The sequence below is a fragment of the Hemicordylus capensis genome, chromosome 2 (genome assembly GCF_027244095.1).
Source record: "Hemicordylus capensis ecotype Gifberg chromosome 2, rHemCap1.1.pri, whole genome shotgun sequence".
In the NCBI taxonomy this organism is placed as follows: domain Eukaryota; kingdom Metazoa; phylum Chordata; class Lepidosauria; order Squamata; family Cordylidae; genus Hemicordylus; species Hemicordylus capensis.
Window position 1 is genome coordinate 252,881,147 of NC_069658.1, and position 16,592 is coordinate 252,897,738.

The 16,592-nt window shown below is 46.5% G+C and overlaps 1 protein-coding gene across 1 annotated transcript in view; it reads right to left on the minus strand.

Annotated features, from left to right (window-relative positions):
- The window catches only part of LOC128344753 (zinc finger protein 420-like), a 30,931-nt gene extending 18,165 nt beyond the window's left edge, over window positions 1–12,766 (minus strand). The window contains exons 1-6 of the mRNA XM_053295553.1: window positions 12,548–12,766; window positions 11,870–12,045; window positions 10,268–10,378; window positions 9,321–9,444; window positions 6,973–7,083; window positions 3,999–4,933 (exon numbers count right to left, since the gene is read on the minus strand). Coding sequence (XP_053151528.1) covers window positions 3,999–4,933; window positions 6,973–7,083; window positions 9,321–9,444; window positions 10,268–10,378; window positions 11,870–11,902 — 1,314 coding nt within the window. The 5' untranslated portion in view covers window positions 11,903–12,045; window positions 12,548–12,766. The remainder of the gene's footprint in view (window positions 1–3,998; window positions 4,934–6,972; window positions 7,084–9,320; window positions 9,445–10,267; window positions 10,379–11,869; window positions 12,046–12,547) is intronic.
- Between the last annotated feature and the right edge of the window lie 3,826 nt (window positions 12,767–16,592).

Consider the following 16,592-nt stretch of genomic DNA (forward strand, 5'->3'; position numbering starts at 1 on the left):
TATTTGTGGAATGAACCCTGGGATGTGAATGGGTGGTGACTGAAAGCCGGTGGTTTTCCACCAGGGATGCCGTGGCCTGTGAATATGTGCGTGTAGGGAAGGTTGTGAAAGTGGTTGAGGCAGATGCTGGAAAATCTGTTTGCACACATTAAGATGGGGGCAGAGATCCCCTTCCATATGCTGCTTGAAAGGCTAACTGGAGAGCACATGCATGTAGTCAAAGCACCAGCCCATGAATATCTTGGCTCACCTTCAGAAGGGGCAGAGGGGATTTAAAAAGTAATAATTATACAGGATTCCCCTGCAAAAAATTTCTTACATTATAGCAACATAGGCATAACTCCATTATCCCTTTTCCCGGATTAAACTACTCCCCAGGCTGCCCTTCCCTCCCACCGACACTCCAAATCCCAAGAGGAAGATGTATGCATGTTTAAAAACAATTTCCGCAAATGATTTACTGATATATCAGGAGCTTACCCAGTAGTTGCCCAGCCCTCAGCACTAGGCATCAAGATCTAGGTATTCATTCAGGACTTAATTTTTGCTGAGGTGGTGTGAAATCAGCCTTCAAGTGGAGGCTCACATGACTGAATGCTCCACACCCCAGGTGGGTGGCAGTGATGCTGCAGACGTGGCACCACTCACCTTCCACGGCCAGTCCCCCTGGCTCCCAAGCCCCTCTGCTCTAGTCGGGGGCTGCTATGGGACAGGCGCCAGGTGCCGCTCACCTCCCCCCCACTACCAAGCTGGGTGGGTGACAGAAGCAGTGGCAAGGTGGTGCACTGCTCACCTCCCCCACGGTCCATCCTGGCTTCCAAGCCCCTGCCTCCATTGGGGCTGGGAGTGTGCTGGGAATGAGGGCACACGTCTTCACCAGTCACAAATCTGCCATTTTTCTGCAATTTTAATCTTCCACAGGCATTTTAAATAAATTATTATTATTAATAATAATAATAATAAAGAAGCTGGAGACTGTACAGCTACTGGAAGAACAAACTCAACAAAAGAATAATAAATGAGCCAAAAAATGGATCTTTTCCTTAATCTTCCCAAAACAGTGGAAACTAACCCTAACAATTCCGCCCCCCACCCCCACACACACGTATGCCAAGGTTGGGTGTCAATTACCCAACCGTGGATACGTGGGGCCGCGATTGACGAGCTTCGCTTGTAGACAGAAGTGTAGTATCCAACAGAGAAAATTACACTATCATCTATATGTTAGTGATGGTGGTGGGGATTTACATATTAAATACACTTAAAATTCAAACCTTCAGCAATTTGACTCATAGCTGAAGGGAAAGGGAAAGACAGAGATAGAACCGTGGAAATACATGAACCTGTGGGTAGTGTTCCCTTTAAGGCGTGCACACGGTTGTTTGATGTCCACTTAATTTTAGATCCTGCTCAGATTGAATCTGAATGTAAGTGTGTGCGTACTGCCTTGATACTGCTGCCCAGGACAAATCTCATTCCACACACAGATGCGGGGGGAAATCAGAGAGAACACTGCTGTGGATGTGGATTTTGGAGGTATGTCAAAAGGTGAGTGCAGATATGCATCACAGAAGCCCTATGCAGACACTATGTTGTACGTGCATTCAGCTGTCCATATACTCCAACAAGTCTCTGGGTGAATGACTGTATCTGATTCACTTCAAAATTTTATTATCTTATTTATTTATTATTTCTCTGTGTAAACCGCTCTGAGCCATTTTTGGAAGGGCAGTATAGAAATCGAATGAATGAATGAATGAATGAATGAAATTAAACCCAGGTACAATCCCCTCAAATGCACGGAAGTGTATTACATAAAGGAAGTGTATTGCTGTAACCATGTTCAACATAATATGTAAATAATTGTACCTATGTAAAGATCTGTTCCTGTGTACATTGTACATTCTTTGTATGAGTGCTGAATAGAATATCTGAATAGGGTAGTAAGTAGTAAAGGAAGAGGTTCCAGACAGATATCAACAGATGAATCTGAACACTATTTATTCACAACATACATAATTCATTCTAACCATCTGGACTGGACTTTTAGAAAAACTACCCCCTCCCACATTCTCCCTTGGAATTCCAGTGAGTAAATCTTTCAGCCACGATCAAGGTATCCACAGGCCTCCTTCTTAAGAACAAGGGCTCCTTTGAGGGTTGATTCTTTCCAGTTGGGTGCAGAAAGCCTGTGGCTGGAGAGAGCATATTCCCAAAAGGACATTTTGAGAGACAGAAAAGACCGACTAAAAAAAAGATCTTGTAAAATGGAAAGAGTAACATAACGGCTACAGTTCTAGCACAACAAATCAAAACATCGTAGGACAGCAGATTCCCATTTATCCTGAATAATTTGCTCAGTCGTATACTAAAGAAGCGGCAGAGGCTGGTTTTCTGCCATTCCCTACAGCTTTCCAAGCAGGGGACCTGGGGGTTGCAGCACTGACCAGAACTGCATATTTAGAAGGGATTCTTAAAAGTCTCATGGGCATCTTGCAGTTTCCTGCCTTTGAAGAGCTAGGTTTTTGCACGGCACACAGCAGCCAAGCTCTGCTGGATCAGACCAAAGGACCATCTCGTCTAGCACCCACTTTCCCACAGTGACTAATCAGCTGCCTCTGGGGAGCACAGAAATGGGACATGTAGGCAAGTTGCCCTCTCCGGTGTAGCTTCCCAGTAACAGGTATTCAGAAGTATAATGCCCCTGAACCTGGAGATGGTAGACAGCCATCACGACGTGTAGCCATCTGGGATGGGACCACAGCTTAGCGGTAGGGCATCTGCTTAGCACGCAGAAGGCCCCAGGTTCATTCCCTGGCATCTCCAGATACGGCTGGAACAGTCTTCTTCCTAGAACCTTGGAGAGCCGCTGCTAATCAGAGTAGACAACACTGAGCTCGTTGGACCAATGGTCTGAATCAGTATTAGACAGCTTCCCATAGACTTGTCATCCATGACTTTGCCTAATCCTCTTTTAAAGCCATCAAGTCTAGCGCCCATCACCACATCTGGGAATAGTGAATTCCAGAAGCTTTTAAGCATTTGTGTAGAACATGGTAGCAACAGTAAACAACTCACAGGCCACACTGAGGCAGCCAGCACACACAATTCAAGGGACTGTCATGTGAACTACACCATTCTTACATTTGTTTTGTAGCAGCTAATGCACTAAAACCCAGATCAAAACTCACTAATGTGTTTGTGCCCCATAGTATCAAATGGATAATGGATGGACAGATCAAGAGTATCACTTGGGGACCCTCCCTTTATTGCTGGAGGTGTCAAATTGCTGAAAGAAACAAAAAAGTAGTATTCTGGAAAGACCCAGCGCTGAAAACTACTTCCTCATAGTCCTTGTATTCTCAAACCAGATGTTCAAGCATTACACCCCAATTAGAGAGAACTGGGGGCAGTTCACATGATCAAGACTAGGGTAGGAGAAACCTCATACCCTGGTTTGGGAGCTGTGTGCACTGCAGTTAAAAACAAGGTTGAAGGCAGTAGTCCTTTTTACAGGTATTCCCAGATGCTGTTGACTATAACTCCCAGAATCCCCAGCTGCAATGGCTTTTGCTTGGGAATTATGGGAGTTGTAGTCAAGAACATCTGGGAATCCGTTAGAGGGAACACTGGATGGAGGTGCCACCCGTGATCACGTGCTCAGCAGCAGCTGGGTCAGAGGGCTTTACTTTTACCTCATTCAGCAGCTGGATACCTCTGGCCTTGTTTTTTAACTGACAATCAAATATTGCAAGCACATGCAGCTCACAATCTAGGATAGGAGGCTTCTCCCACTCTATTCTTGATTGTGTAAACTGCCCTTTTGTTTTATCCCAGCTACATCTAATGCAAGAAGTTACAACATTTGGCACCCAGGTGGGGAAAATATTAACACACTGAAACATCCAGGGTACATCTCACATGTGGACCCCTTTGATGTGGAGCTAACCTTCCTCCGTCACAAAGTTTTCTCCCAGATTCATAGCACTCATAAAAACGCTTCCAATGTGTATTCTCTGGTGTTTCACCAAGGTTGACCGTTGAGTGAAACATTTCCCACACACAAAACATTTACAAGGTTTGACTCCCGTGTGGATTCTCTGATGTTTCACAAGGACTGACTGACGAGAAAAACATCTCCCACATTCCAAGCATTTATAGGGTTTCTCTCCTGTGTGGATCCTCTGATGTTGCACAAGGCCTGGGTGCTGAGCAAAAGATTTCCCACACTCCAAGCATTTGTAAGGTTTCTCTCCTGTGTGAACTCTCTGATGCCTCACAAGGGTTGAGCTTTCAGCAAAACATTTTCCACACTCAGGACATTTATGTGGTTTCTCTCCTGTGTGGATTCTGTGGTGAATCACGAGGGCTGCTTTGTGAGCAAAACATTTCCCACACACTAAGCATCCATACGGTTTCTCTCCTGTGTGGATTCTTCTGTGAATCACAAGGCCTGGGTGTTGGGCAAAACATTTCCCGCACTCCAGGCACTCATAGGGCTTCTCTCCTGTGTGGATTCGGTGGTGGTTCACAATGACAGAACTACGCGCAAAACATTTCCCACACTCCAAACACTTGTATGGTTTCTCCCCTGTATGAACTCTCTGGTGGCTCACAAGATGTGAGCGGCGGGCAAAACATTTCTCACACTCCAAACATTTAAAGGGTTTCTCTCCCGTGTGGATTCTTTGGTGGATCACAAATTCTGAGTGCTGGGCAAAACACTTCTCACAATCTGAGCACTTGTATGGCTTCTTCTCTCCTATGTGGACTCTCTGGTGTAGGTCAAGATGTGATTTCCAGCCAAACACCTTCCCACACTTCAAGCACTTATAAGGGTTCTCTCCGGTGTGGGTCTTCCGGTGTCTAACAAGCTTCATTTTCTCAGCAAAATATTTTCCACACTCCAAGCAGAAGTTCTTAAAACCACCTGCTGGAGGAAGAGAACAAAACACCACATATCTTTATTACGACTATAACTTATATCCCACCCTTCTATAATATAGTACACTCAAGGCAACAGTTTTGAAAACAGTGAGGTCATTCTCACCACCAGTCTTACCCAGGTAGGAGAGTTGTATCCCATCTAGGGCTGGTTGTGAGAACTGCTGAGATTGCGCCCAATCCTGGCGCTCCTCCTCCAGGTAGCCTGGGCTTCAAACCCGGGCTAAAAGTGAGGTAGGAGGGCACATAGGAGCCTCCAACCTCATGCCCAGGTCGTGTGGAAGCTTGGGCTGCCACTAGCTCCTCCCAGGCTGCTGGCAACCATGGCTTCCATAGAGCCGGGTGGAAGGAGTGGCCAGGCAGTGTGGAGCTCCCTCAATGCACTGCACTCCTCGTGCAGTGCATTGTGGGATACTGGGGGATGCAACCTGGTTTCTCTGCTCCAGACCATTTGTGTGCCAGTTGTGAGTGCGTGAGCTGCAGCAGCAATAGCAGCCTCGGATCGGGGAGGTGGGGAGGGCAGCCTATGACCTTATTGGCTGACATTCTGAGCAGTTAACAGGAGCTACATTAACAGGAGCTGTGTCTGTGGAAGAGGCTGCAGCAGAGTTCAGTCCAGTGTGTTGCCAAGCAGGGGAAAACAGACAGAGGGCACGAGGGAGGGATTCTCACTGCTCTTTCTTCCCTCCCCAAGGATTCATTTTACTCAGAAATATATCCTTGAGGGTCACGCGGTCCTCAGTGGCATATTTCTGAAGCCCTTTTAGAGAGAGGAGAGGGCAGCAAAAATCCCTCCCCTACATTTCCCCTCTCGGCAAGATGCTGGGCTGAGCTCTGCTGCAGCCTCTTCCATGGACACAGCTCCTGTTACATGCCGCCAACACTGTGCAGAATGTCAGCCAGTAACAATAAAAAAATACGATAATCAAATGAAACAGTGAAGCAGAGTCTTAAGGACTCAGCAAAAATGGAGGAGTTTTCTGATGATGGAACAAGGGTAACCATGGGAGGGGGGTAACCAGATCCCCATGGCTCCTCTTAAGGGCTGACCGGCTCTGGCTGCTTCATTCTTTATTTATTTGCTTCTTAAATTTTCATTATTTATTTATTTATTAACATATTTTTATAAGTTTTATACCGCCTGAAACTTGCGTCTCTGGGTGGCTTACAACAAAACAAAAACAAAGTAAAACATTAGTTAAAACAAACATGAAAAGTTTAACACATTACAACAATTTAAAATCTTTAAAAGAATATTTTAAAACAGCACTAAAACCATTAAAACAATATTAATTAAAAGCCTGGGTGAACAGATGTGTCTTTAAAGATTTTTTAAAAGCTGTCAAGAGATGGGGAGGCTCTTATTTCACTAGGGAGCACATTCCAAAGCCTCGGGGCAGTAGCGGAGAAGACCCGTCCCTGAGTTGATGGCAACTGCAGACGGACCTCTCCAGTGGATCTCATTGGGCCTCAGTTAGATTTTACAATAGCTTTTACATTCAATTACATTCATTTCCTAACTCTACACATAAATAAATATTGACTTCCAGGCTCTGGCTGCTCCTTTGAGTGATCTGGAGGGCTGCTGTCATGATCAGTAATCCAGGTAGGAGAAACCTTCCCCACCTCCTGGGTCTTCTCCAGATTAGTCCAGGTGAACCCAGACCCCTACTTAGGCCAATATGCCAGAATGAGAGATGATATGAGACAATGATATATGTCGACCCACAGTGCGACAATGGACTATTGGGCGAACCTTCTGGAAATCCTGGCAGCAGCTTTAGAGCAAGCCTGAATCCATCAACCTTTCTGGCTGGGAAATTTAAAAAGGCAGAGCTATTGAGAACAGACAAAAGGAAGGAAGAAACTGCCAGATGATAGGACAACTGCATTAGCATTGATAGGAAGGGATGAAAAATGGATTCAGCAACTATATTTCTGGCATGAGATGACTTAAGGGAGAAACCTCACATTTCCTGGAATGCAGTTAAGAGTCCTGCACCAGGCAGATAAATTCCAATGCCTCACCTGAGCTGGTGCCAGCAACCTGTGCTTCATCCAAGCCCTTAGGATCAGGCAGCCATGGCTCTTCTCCCCGTTCGAGCCGGACAATGAGGTCGGGCTTGTCACCTAGAAATCCTTTTTATAAATGAAGAAAATAGGAAGTGTCAGCAGAGATTTGGCATAATTTCTACAGTTGGGCATCCTGCACAGCACCCCAAAATCCTGGAATTTCATTCCAATGCAGACAGACTTGATAATGAAAATAAGCTTTGCAACGGATCATGTGTCTGCTTATGAGACTGGAAATTCTTCTCTGAACAAAACTAAAAGGCAAATGTGAGCAGAGAGTTAGTATTTATGGTACAGCAAGTCTCCAACTTATAAACGGGTTGGGTTCCAACAGTTTGTTTCTAAGTGGGATGCTAATAACTCAGAATGCATGGAGTTCCCAAGATGACTTGTCTGTATGTGCGAGTTTGTGTTTGTAAGTTAGGGACAGGGGTGGAGCCACCATTGGGCCAATGGGTTCAAAGAACCGGGGCCACGCCCAATCAGGGGCCGCGCCTCGCAGCCGACACGCCCCCTGCATCTGACATCAGATGTGGGGGTGCTGGTTTAGCTTCCGAGTGGGGGCCACGCAGCCCCTTCCAGAGTTGAACTCAGACCACGCCCCCCGCGACTGATGTCAGACGCGGGGGGGGGGTCAGCGGGGCCGCCGCTGCGGCCGCACACAGGCTGCCAACGGTCAGGCTCCGCACCTGGCTAGGGACTTCATTAATGTAATATGTTATGGACACTGTTCCCTATAAGGTGCACACGTGTGTGCACGCACACCAACTTCCAGGCCCCCCAGCAGCAGTTTCTGGCGAGCACACAGTCTCTGCTTCACCCGCCACTGCCACCCAACTGCCTGGCACCCCATTTCCCCACCTCCCCAGCCAGGAAGCATTGCCAAGCTCTCCCCCTCTCCCCAGCTGGGTCACTGCTGCACCGCCACCTCCTCCTCCCTCCCCCACCTGGGTCTCTTCCCCCTCCGGTTCTGGCTGCAGATCTTGTGAGATCTGCGACAGAGCAGCCAGAGAAGGACGGGAGGGAGGACGATGGGAGGTGGCGGCAGCTCCCCCCACCCACCCAGCAGCCCAGAGAGAGACTGGAGCTGGGGGCGGGGGGAGGACAGGAGGTGGTGGGGGCCCTCCTGCCAGCTCTCCCCAGTAGTGGGGAAAAGGGAAAACATTTTGCACACCGCGCAAAAATCATTAACTGGAGGGTGTGCATTTGTTATGTGCGCACACTGCCTCAATGCTGCCTCCCAGGACAAAACTCTTTCCACTCATTAATTATAAAAATTAGAGAGATCACTGGTTATGGAGCTTTGTTCATATGTACAGATGAGAGCTAGCGTGGTATAGTGGTTAGAGTGCTGGACTTGGACCGGGGAGACCGGAGTTCAAATCCCCGTTCAGCCATTATACTTGCAGGGTAACTCTGGGCCTGTCACTTCTCTCTCAGCTAACCTACTTCATAGGGTTGTTGTGAGGAGAAACCTTAGTATGTAGTACACCGCTCTGGGCTCCTTGGAGGAAGAGCGGGATATAAAATGTAGGTAATAATGTTTGTAAGTCAGGGAATGACTTTTCAGCCATCTCATGTGGATAAGCTTTTTAAAAATGGGAGGCAAGTTATACCATCCCTGAGAAAAAGTTTCTCCATGAGCAGGGTGGGCAGAGAAGGATGGACAGGCCTACCACTGAGCTGACAGAGAGAGGCCACTTCAGTCCTAAAGTCGATTTAGGACCGAATAGCCTTCGAACATGGGTTATTCAGTTTCAAATCCTCCTCCATCAGTTATAAAGTAATCACCCACCCATCCCCCTGGGCCAGCAGCTCCTTTAAAAAAGTATGAACCAATGAGCTGCCACTGTATTACTCCATGGGGTCCAGGTGGGTGGGGGAGGCCTGCTCCACAGGTCTGTGAATAGAGCTATCGTGCAGGACAGAGGAGGGATGTCCACTTTGGCTCTAGGCATGCAGAAGCAGCACTGTACCTGGGGACAGGGTTCCCTCTAAGGCATGCACACGTGTGCACGCTCACAAGTTCTTTGATGTCAGCTCAGTCCATTTTAAATCCTGCACAGGTTGAATCAGGAAGGTCCCACTCTGAATGTGTGCACACACTACCTAGATACTGTCGCCCAGAACAAAACTCATTCCGCACACAGATGAAAATTTTTTTAGAGAGAACACTGCCTGGGGGACTCAATTTCCAAGAATTTCTGAAAATACAAATGATTGGAGGAACATACTGACACACATACAGGCACTTCGAGGCTTCCCTTTCATGCCAAACTAGAAGCACAAGTTCCATTCTTTACCCAATGAGGCCGTGTTCCCATAATTTTCCATCATGACATCCTTATACAAAGCTCTCTGATCCGGGTCCAGCACAGCCGCTTGCCCCTCTGTGAAATACACAGCCACATCTTCAAAAGTCACCATCTGCAAAGAAAACAAACAAACAAACAACAGTAAGTCTATCTCCAGCACCCAGAGGCCCTCTAAACAACTGGCTTGAGTTATGTGGCACCAATACAGTGTGGACCAAATAGCTGTGCCAGGGAAACCTTCAAAAAATAAATAATGAGGAGTTTCTTTAAGAGAGAGCTTGACAAATCCCAGGAGTCAGGGATGTTGCCTACAGATTTAACTGCAACACCAAGCTGAGGATACCCAGGGGTACAGTTATTTAATAAAATCTTTATTTGTCCTAGGCAGCCCTGTTTCTCTTCTACTTATGTTACTTCAAAAGGGGACAAAGAGAAGCCCATTTACCCTACACAATGTCCATCACTAAACTTTGTCAAGCATTTGTTGTCAAGTTCCCAAATGTTTGGGCTGGCTCCTAGATCCAAAGAATGTGTGTCAAGGTCTGCTTTAACGTGGTCAAATTTGGGCCCAACCACATCAGCTGCCTGTGGGAACCAGTGCTAACTGGATGGTGAAGAGCCCATGAGGTTCCCCAATGGCTGCCAAATAACTTGTGAAGTGAGCTTGAAGATAAAAGCTAGCCTTCCAAGTAAAACTGTTCCTGGAGTTAGATGGGGATTTTCCTACTCCTGTTAGGAAGAATTATTTTGAACCGAGCTTCTCATGCTTGTCCAAGTTTGGTTGCTCAAGCAGCTATTTCCTGGTCCTCCAAACAAGTCCAAACAGGAGAGAGGAAGGGTTGCTTTGTGTCACTCTTGCTTAAAGCCCTCTGCATGTATGTTTCTCTTTCCCTCCCCAGCACAAACCTACCAGGGGCATCCTGAGAATCTCTTACCTGTGCTGGCTCCACTACAGCCTTTTCTTCTTTCCAGGAAGAAGGCTCTTGTCTTCCTTCCAAGTCAAACCATCTGGATGACATTCTGCACCCCAAAGGGAGGAGAAGGGCCTAAAAAGGGAGGGGTTGTTGTTTTTAAATCCCCATTGTGATCTTAGATTATTCTCCGATATTTCTGGAGCATCAAAAAATAGCACTTAGCCAAAGACCAGATATTGCGTTGGGGAGTCCCCCATGCATGGTGGATATGTTCTGCTCATGGTCAGTGCCTGACTGATCACAATATTTAAACCAAGACAGAATTTTCCCATGTCAAACTGCTTACAAATGCCAGAGCTGGATGTGGCTTGACTAACTAGCCCAAGTCATCTGCAACCCTTTGGTCTTCAGGCCCCTTTTCTGCCCTGCATCTACTGCTCTGTTTTTGGTGCAGTCTGCACCAGATTGCTTTGGCTGGTTTTGGGGTGGGTGGGTGGGATGAATGTGAACGCAGAAGGCAGTACGGCACACTGAATGACTTCTGATCTTTCTTGAATCTATCAGTTCTTTCCAGATGTTATACCAGCAGACTCATTTGCAGACTTCATTTTAAGGGGTGGGGGGGACCCTTCTCACTAGCCCTATTCAGTCATTATGTTGTATGTGCATACAGGTTTCTGTATGTAACTACATATTTTTGAGTGAATGGCATTTAAAAAGTGAAGATGGGCACAGGCCCCCTTAAATGCAGGCTACAGATAGGAAATTGACTACTTTATGTGCATTGAACATAATATATGAATATCTGTATGGATACACATATGTATGTGCACACAGTTTACACAGATTATTACATATGTTGAAACTAAAGTGTGAACAAGGCTATGTTTTACTTTTGAGAGCAGGATGGCATACGTTCACATATGAAACCTGCAAGAGCAGCTTCTATGTATGGGACTCTTCAGAGATGAAGAAATCCCCACCTTACTACTCACTCATACACAGCTCTCTGGCAGTGCAATTATTAGCCCAAGTCAACAGATCTAGCAGATGAATTGGCTTAACAGTTCTAACACCCTGTTGCATTTTGTACACTTTATATCAGCATTTCTTACCCGTGGGCCTCCAGATGTTGATGGACTACAACTCCCATCATCCCCAACCATGTCCATTGTAGCTGGGGATAATGGGAATTGTAGTTCATCGACATCTGGGGGTCCAAGGTTAAGAAACTCTGCTTTATATCATACAGAAATTATGATGCAGTCACCTTAGGTACACTTACTTGAGTACATCCCCTTTCACTCACAGGTACACTACAATCCTATGCATGTTTACTCAGAAGTAAGTCCCACTGATGTCATTGAGGCTTATTCCCAGATAAATGTGCATAGGACTAAAGCCATCATTCTGGATGGGCAGATACACTATTAATGGAGGCAAAAAATATTGCTCTGCCTTCTCTCTGCCATACTCTGCACATCAACAAAATACTAAAAGGAGACCCCACTGCTCTCTCCCCCAAGACTGAATCCCTCCCCATCTCCTCATTCACCTTACTGGGGCTTTTCTTTCTCCCCACCTTCCCTCTGCCCCTCTTACTCTGAAGACTAACAGCAGTACCTTCTGATCCTTATTCAGCGGCCCAGATCCCATCCGCTGTTGCCAAAAAAGGGGGGCAGATTCCTCTCTCCATTGTGATCTTCTTGGACTATCCCTCCATTTCTTTAGGGCATCTTGAAATATCACAAGAGCCTCTCCCTTTCACCTCACTGCCTTTCAAAATGGAATCTGCAAACCTATGGCAGATCGACATGTTAATAATAAAATTTTGGAGCCTGAACCGAATGGCCTTTGGCCTGCAGCCACCCCGCCCCCGCCATAAGCATCACCCCCCTACACGCGCACACCTGGCCCACGCCGTATATAACGCGTGGGTTCTTAGGGGCCCAGACAGCCACTGAACTCACAAGAGTGCAAGGATGCCGGCGCCGCTTGAGGAGCTGCCGCCTGCCTCCCAGACCTTCCCCTGCTTGGGGCCCAGGCCTCACGGTGGCTCCTGCTGCTGCCTCGCTCGCTCGCTCGCTCTCCTCCGCTGGAATGGCCGGGCGGGAGCGACTGTCGTCTCGCCAGGAGTCTTCTCGCCCGGCCAGCAGCAGCACGCCGAGCCTCGCGGCGCGGTACCAAGGCACTCCGCACCCGGGCGGGGGCACCCCAAGGCCTGCGGGGGGCCGGATTCCCGCGCTCCTGCACAACACATCCACGCCTCTAAGCGCCAAGAAGGGTGCTTCCTCTGCTTACCAGCACTCCCAGACTCCGGACTCTAGGTTATGGTCTTCCACACCCCGTATGGTTAATGCAACTCATTCCGGTAAGCAAGACGCTCCTGCTGCCTTTGTCTTAGGGCCACATGCCGCGTGAATGCTTCCCAAGCGCCTTCTTGGCAGCAGCCAATCCCCCACCTTCGTTCTACCCCGCCAGCCAATCGGATTTCGGAATAACAAGGACTATGCTACGACAGACACAAAACCCCAATATACGGTGGGGTTTGTAGTCTTTTCGCGTCTTCTCGCTTCAACCAAGCAGAAAGCCAAACACAGAGAAGTCCGGGAGTTGTATTACCGTAGTACTAGTCCCAATTTTATAATTTGCACCGTGGCTCACACTTTGCATCTTATGCAAGGAGCAGTGCTTTAAAAAAAATTTCAAATAGTTTTTTAAAGGGTTTTTTTTTTTTTTAAATTATATCGTGAAAACAGATTTGTAATGTTATGGCTCGGAAATGTCTGTGGTTGGTATCACAGAGGTGGAAGGGGCTTTGTATCTATAGTCTAACACACACACCGCGCCCCCATCACACATGGAGGAAATCCAGAGCTGAAGAATCCCCAACAAAGGCTGTAGGGCTCTTGATTCTGATTGAAGCTCTTTCTGGAGATCCCCGCCCCCGCCGCCACACACACTTTCTCCTGTAGAAGAATTAACGCCCCCCACCCTCCGCTGCCCATCTCGGAAAAGTGTATTGGAAAGTATTAAAATAGTGCCATTTTAAGTCGAGAAAATGTCAGTGGAAAAGTAAAGTTTTGCTTGCCTCAGCTAAAGACAGTAAACAGAGAAATTTGCTGTGAAAATGTAATAAATTGCAAGGCTGTGAGCAGAAGCTTACTTTACTCATCAGAAACCGAGGCATGATGCTAGTCCGTTGTAACTGTTGCAACCCAATAAAATGTCCCATTGCCTGTCAGACATGCACAATGAAAGGCTTGCACATACACGAAAAAAAAACTTATTTGTATAAATATGCGAGAGAAACTGTTCTTGGCCTTAGCCTAGTAGCAGCCTGACTGCTGATAATTCTCTTGACCTGCTTTCAGCTGAAGTGTATTTAGAAACTCTAATAAAGTCTGACTGAAGGTGATCAATTACATTTGCAAAGCTTTGTTTCTTCCATTTAAACCCCCAGGATTGCTTTCAATAGTTACCCATTCCTGGAGACTCCAGGTTAATTTGAGGGTTATCAACCTTAAATAGAAGAGGTCTCTCTGAAGACCTCTAGTGAAGGCGAGTCCATCCTGCCTCTAGATAATTGGTGCCATTGTCATTGTTCTTACCATCAAGTTTCTTCTAATATTCAACCTTCAGTCAATCTTCCATCCTCTTATTTTCAGCAGAGTTTACATTTTTAAATAAAGGAGAACACTTCCAACATTTTGTGTGTGTGTTCGGGTTGGGTGGAAGAATTTTCAGCTGAGCTTCAGTGGTAGCAAGGTTGGGCATTTTCTTGGGTCCAGAAACTTTTGAGACACCCACTTGCCCCCCCCCCAATTGCCTGCTTTTCTCCATATGCATTAGCAAGTAAGTATATGGAATGAGAGGTGCTGGCTAGCTACCTGGAAGGCAGTAGCAGCTTGTGCCTTAGAAGCCCCTTCATTTAACCCAGGACTACTACCACAAATTATAGAAATATTTTAAATAAATAAATAAATTACTATAAATGTTTATATGCTGCTTTTCAAAAGTACTCAAAGCGGTTTACATAGAAAAAATAAATAAAAGATTTGTAGTAGCTTTCATAGTAATCTAGAAGTTCTCAAACTTGGGTTCCCAGATGATGTTAGACTACGACTCCCATCATCTCCAGCCACAATGACTGAAGGACTGTAGCTTAACAACACCTGGGAACTCAAGTTTGAGAACCCTTAGCCTAATCCATTTTAAAGTAGGTTGTGATAATGGAAAGCATTTTGTTCATCACCAAGAGGATTGTATTACTTTTGCTTCTTGGAGCTAGAAGGCTCTCACTAGTGGCCTTTTGCTCCCTCACAAATCCCTCAAAAACCATGGGCCAGCTCTGAGTAAAACAGATTGATTCCGGAAATCCCCTTCTTTACTCCCAATTCATAGCATGGGAAAAGGATGCTTAGTTAAGAACTCACTCACATTTCTAGGTCTGTGGATCCCCAAAGTCTGAAAGTAAACTGAAGCATAAAACATATTTTAGGCAATCCAACCGTTTATTGAGTCATAGCACATGCCAAAGACATGAAACAGTAAAGCTGATGTGGTATTAAATGGCATTACACTGAAACAAATGAGACAGATGGGAGTTGAGGGGCAACATCAGGACCTCATCATAAAGGTTAATTAAGGACCCCTGTGCTAGAGTGTTGCACAAGAAAAACACAAGTAAATCCAACCATGTTTCCCCATCTGCCTCAGAGGCAGAACATAAGAACAGCCCTGCAGGATCAGACCGAAGGCCCATCTAGTCCAGCATCCTGTTTCACACAGTGGCCCACCAGATGCCTCTAGAAGCCTACAGGCAGGAGTTGAGGGCATGCCCTTTCTCCTGCTGTTACTCCCCTGCAACTGGTACTCAGAGGCATCCTGCCTTTGAGGCTGGATATGGCCTCTAGCCCTCTAACTAGTAGCCAATGATAGTCCTCTCCTCCATAAAGTCATCCAAACCCCTCTTAAAACCATCCAGGTTGTTGGCTGTCACCACTTCTTGTGGCAGAGAATTCTACAAGCCGATTATACGTTGTATGAAAAAGTACTCCCGTGTTGTTCCTAAATTTCCTGGCAATCAATTTCATGGGATGACCCCTGGTTCTAGTGTTATGGGAGAGGGAAACGAATTTCTCTCTATCCACTTTCTCCACACCATGCATGATTTTATAGACCTCTATCATATCTAGAGGCAGGATGCCTCTAAATATCAATTGCAGGGGAGCAACAGTATGAAAGAGGGCATGCCCTCAGCTCTTGACTGTGGGCTTCCCAGAGGCATCTGGTGGGCCACTGTGTGAAACAAGATGCTTGACTGGATGGGCCTTGGGCCTGATCCAGCAGGGTTGTTCATATGTTCTTAACCTCTTGCACATGTGAAGGAATGGCTACAGAACCTACCTATTTATAGTACTTCATGAACTCTTACACAAGTATTAAATACACAGTGCTAGGGGCTATTCCACTCATGGTTCTTTGGATCAAGAACCAGTTATAATGGTCATCACATGGTGCAAAAAAGCTTCACCTGCCGATTAGAGCGCAATAACAGCCCCGCTGGATCAGGCACAAGACCCATCTAGTCCAGCATCCTGTTTCACAGTGGCACACCAGAGGGCTCTGGGGAGTCCACAGGCAAGAGGTATGTGTATCCCCTCTCTCCTGCTGTTGCTCGCCTGCAACTGGTATCAAGAGGCACAGTGCCTCTGAGGCTGGAGATGGCCAACAGCCACCAGACTAGAAGCCATTGATAGACCTCTCCTTGAACAGATTCTACTGTTCAAATATATATTAACAAGATGCATGAGCAGATCAAGCTGGTGTCCCACCATAAGTTACTGCAGGATTTTCCCTGAAGCTTAAAAGTAACAGGGCTGCAGACCATGAGACATATATGAGCAAACTCATGGAGGCGACATTTCCTGCTGTAAAAGCTACAGTACCTGCTCCTATGAATCCCACTCTTAACACGTCATTCATTCCGGCTAACTCTGGACTGTAGTGTTGCTTTCTCATGCCAGGTTATCCTCTGAGGTACGGTTATGGAGAATATATCCAGTCAAAAACCAGCCTGGTTTTTAATACCTTGTGTATTAAAAACCAGCCTGTTTGGTTTTCCTTTTTTGTACTGCATGCAGGGTTTGACTGATTGCCCCAAAACAGTGTCAGGCAGGCAGAGATACAAAGCTAAAGCAACTGCTGACCCGAATGCCAGCAGCCTCTGCCTGCTTCTCACTGCAGTGCTGCTGGAAGGCATGGATAGCAAAGGTTTATCTGCCACAATGCCCCTCTCAGACAGGGGCAACACAGCAGAGCTGAGTTCTGACAAACTAATGCT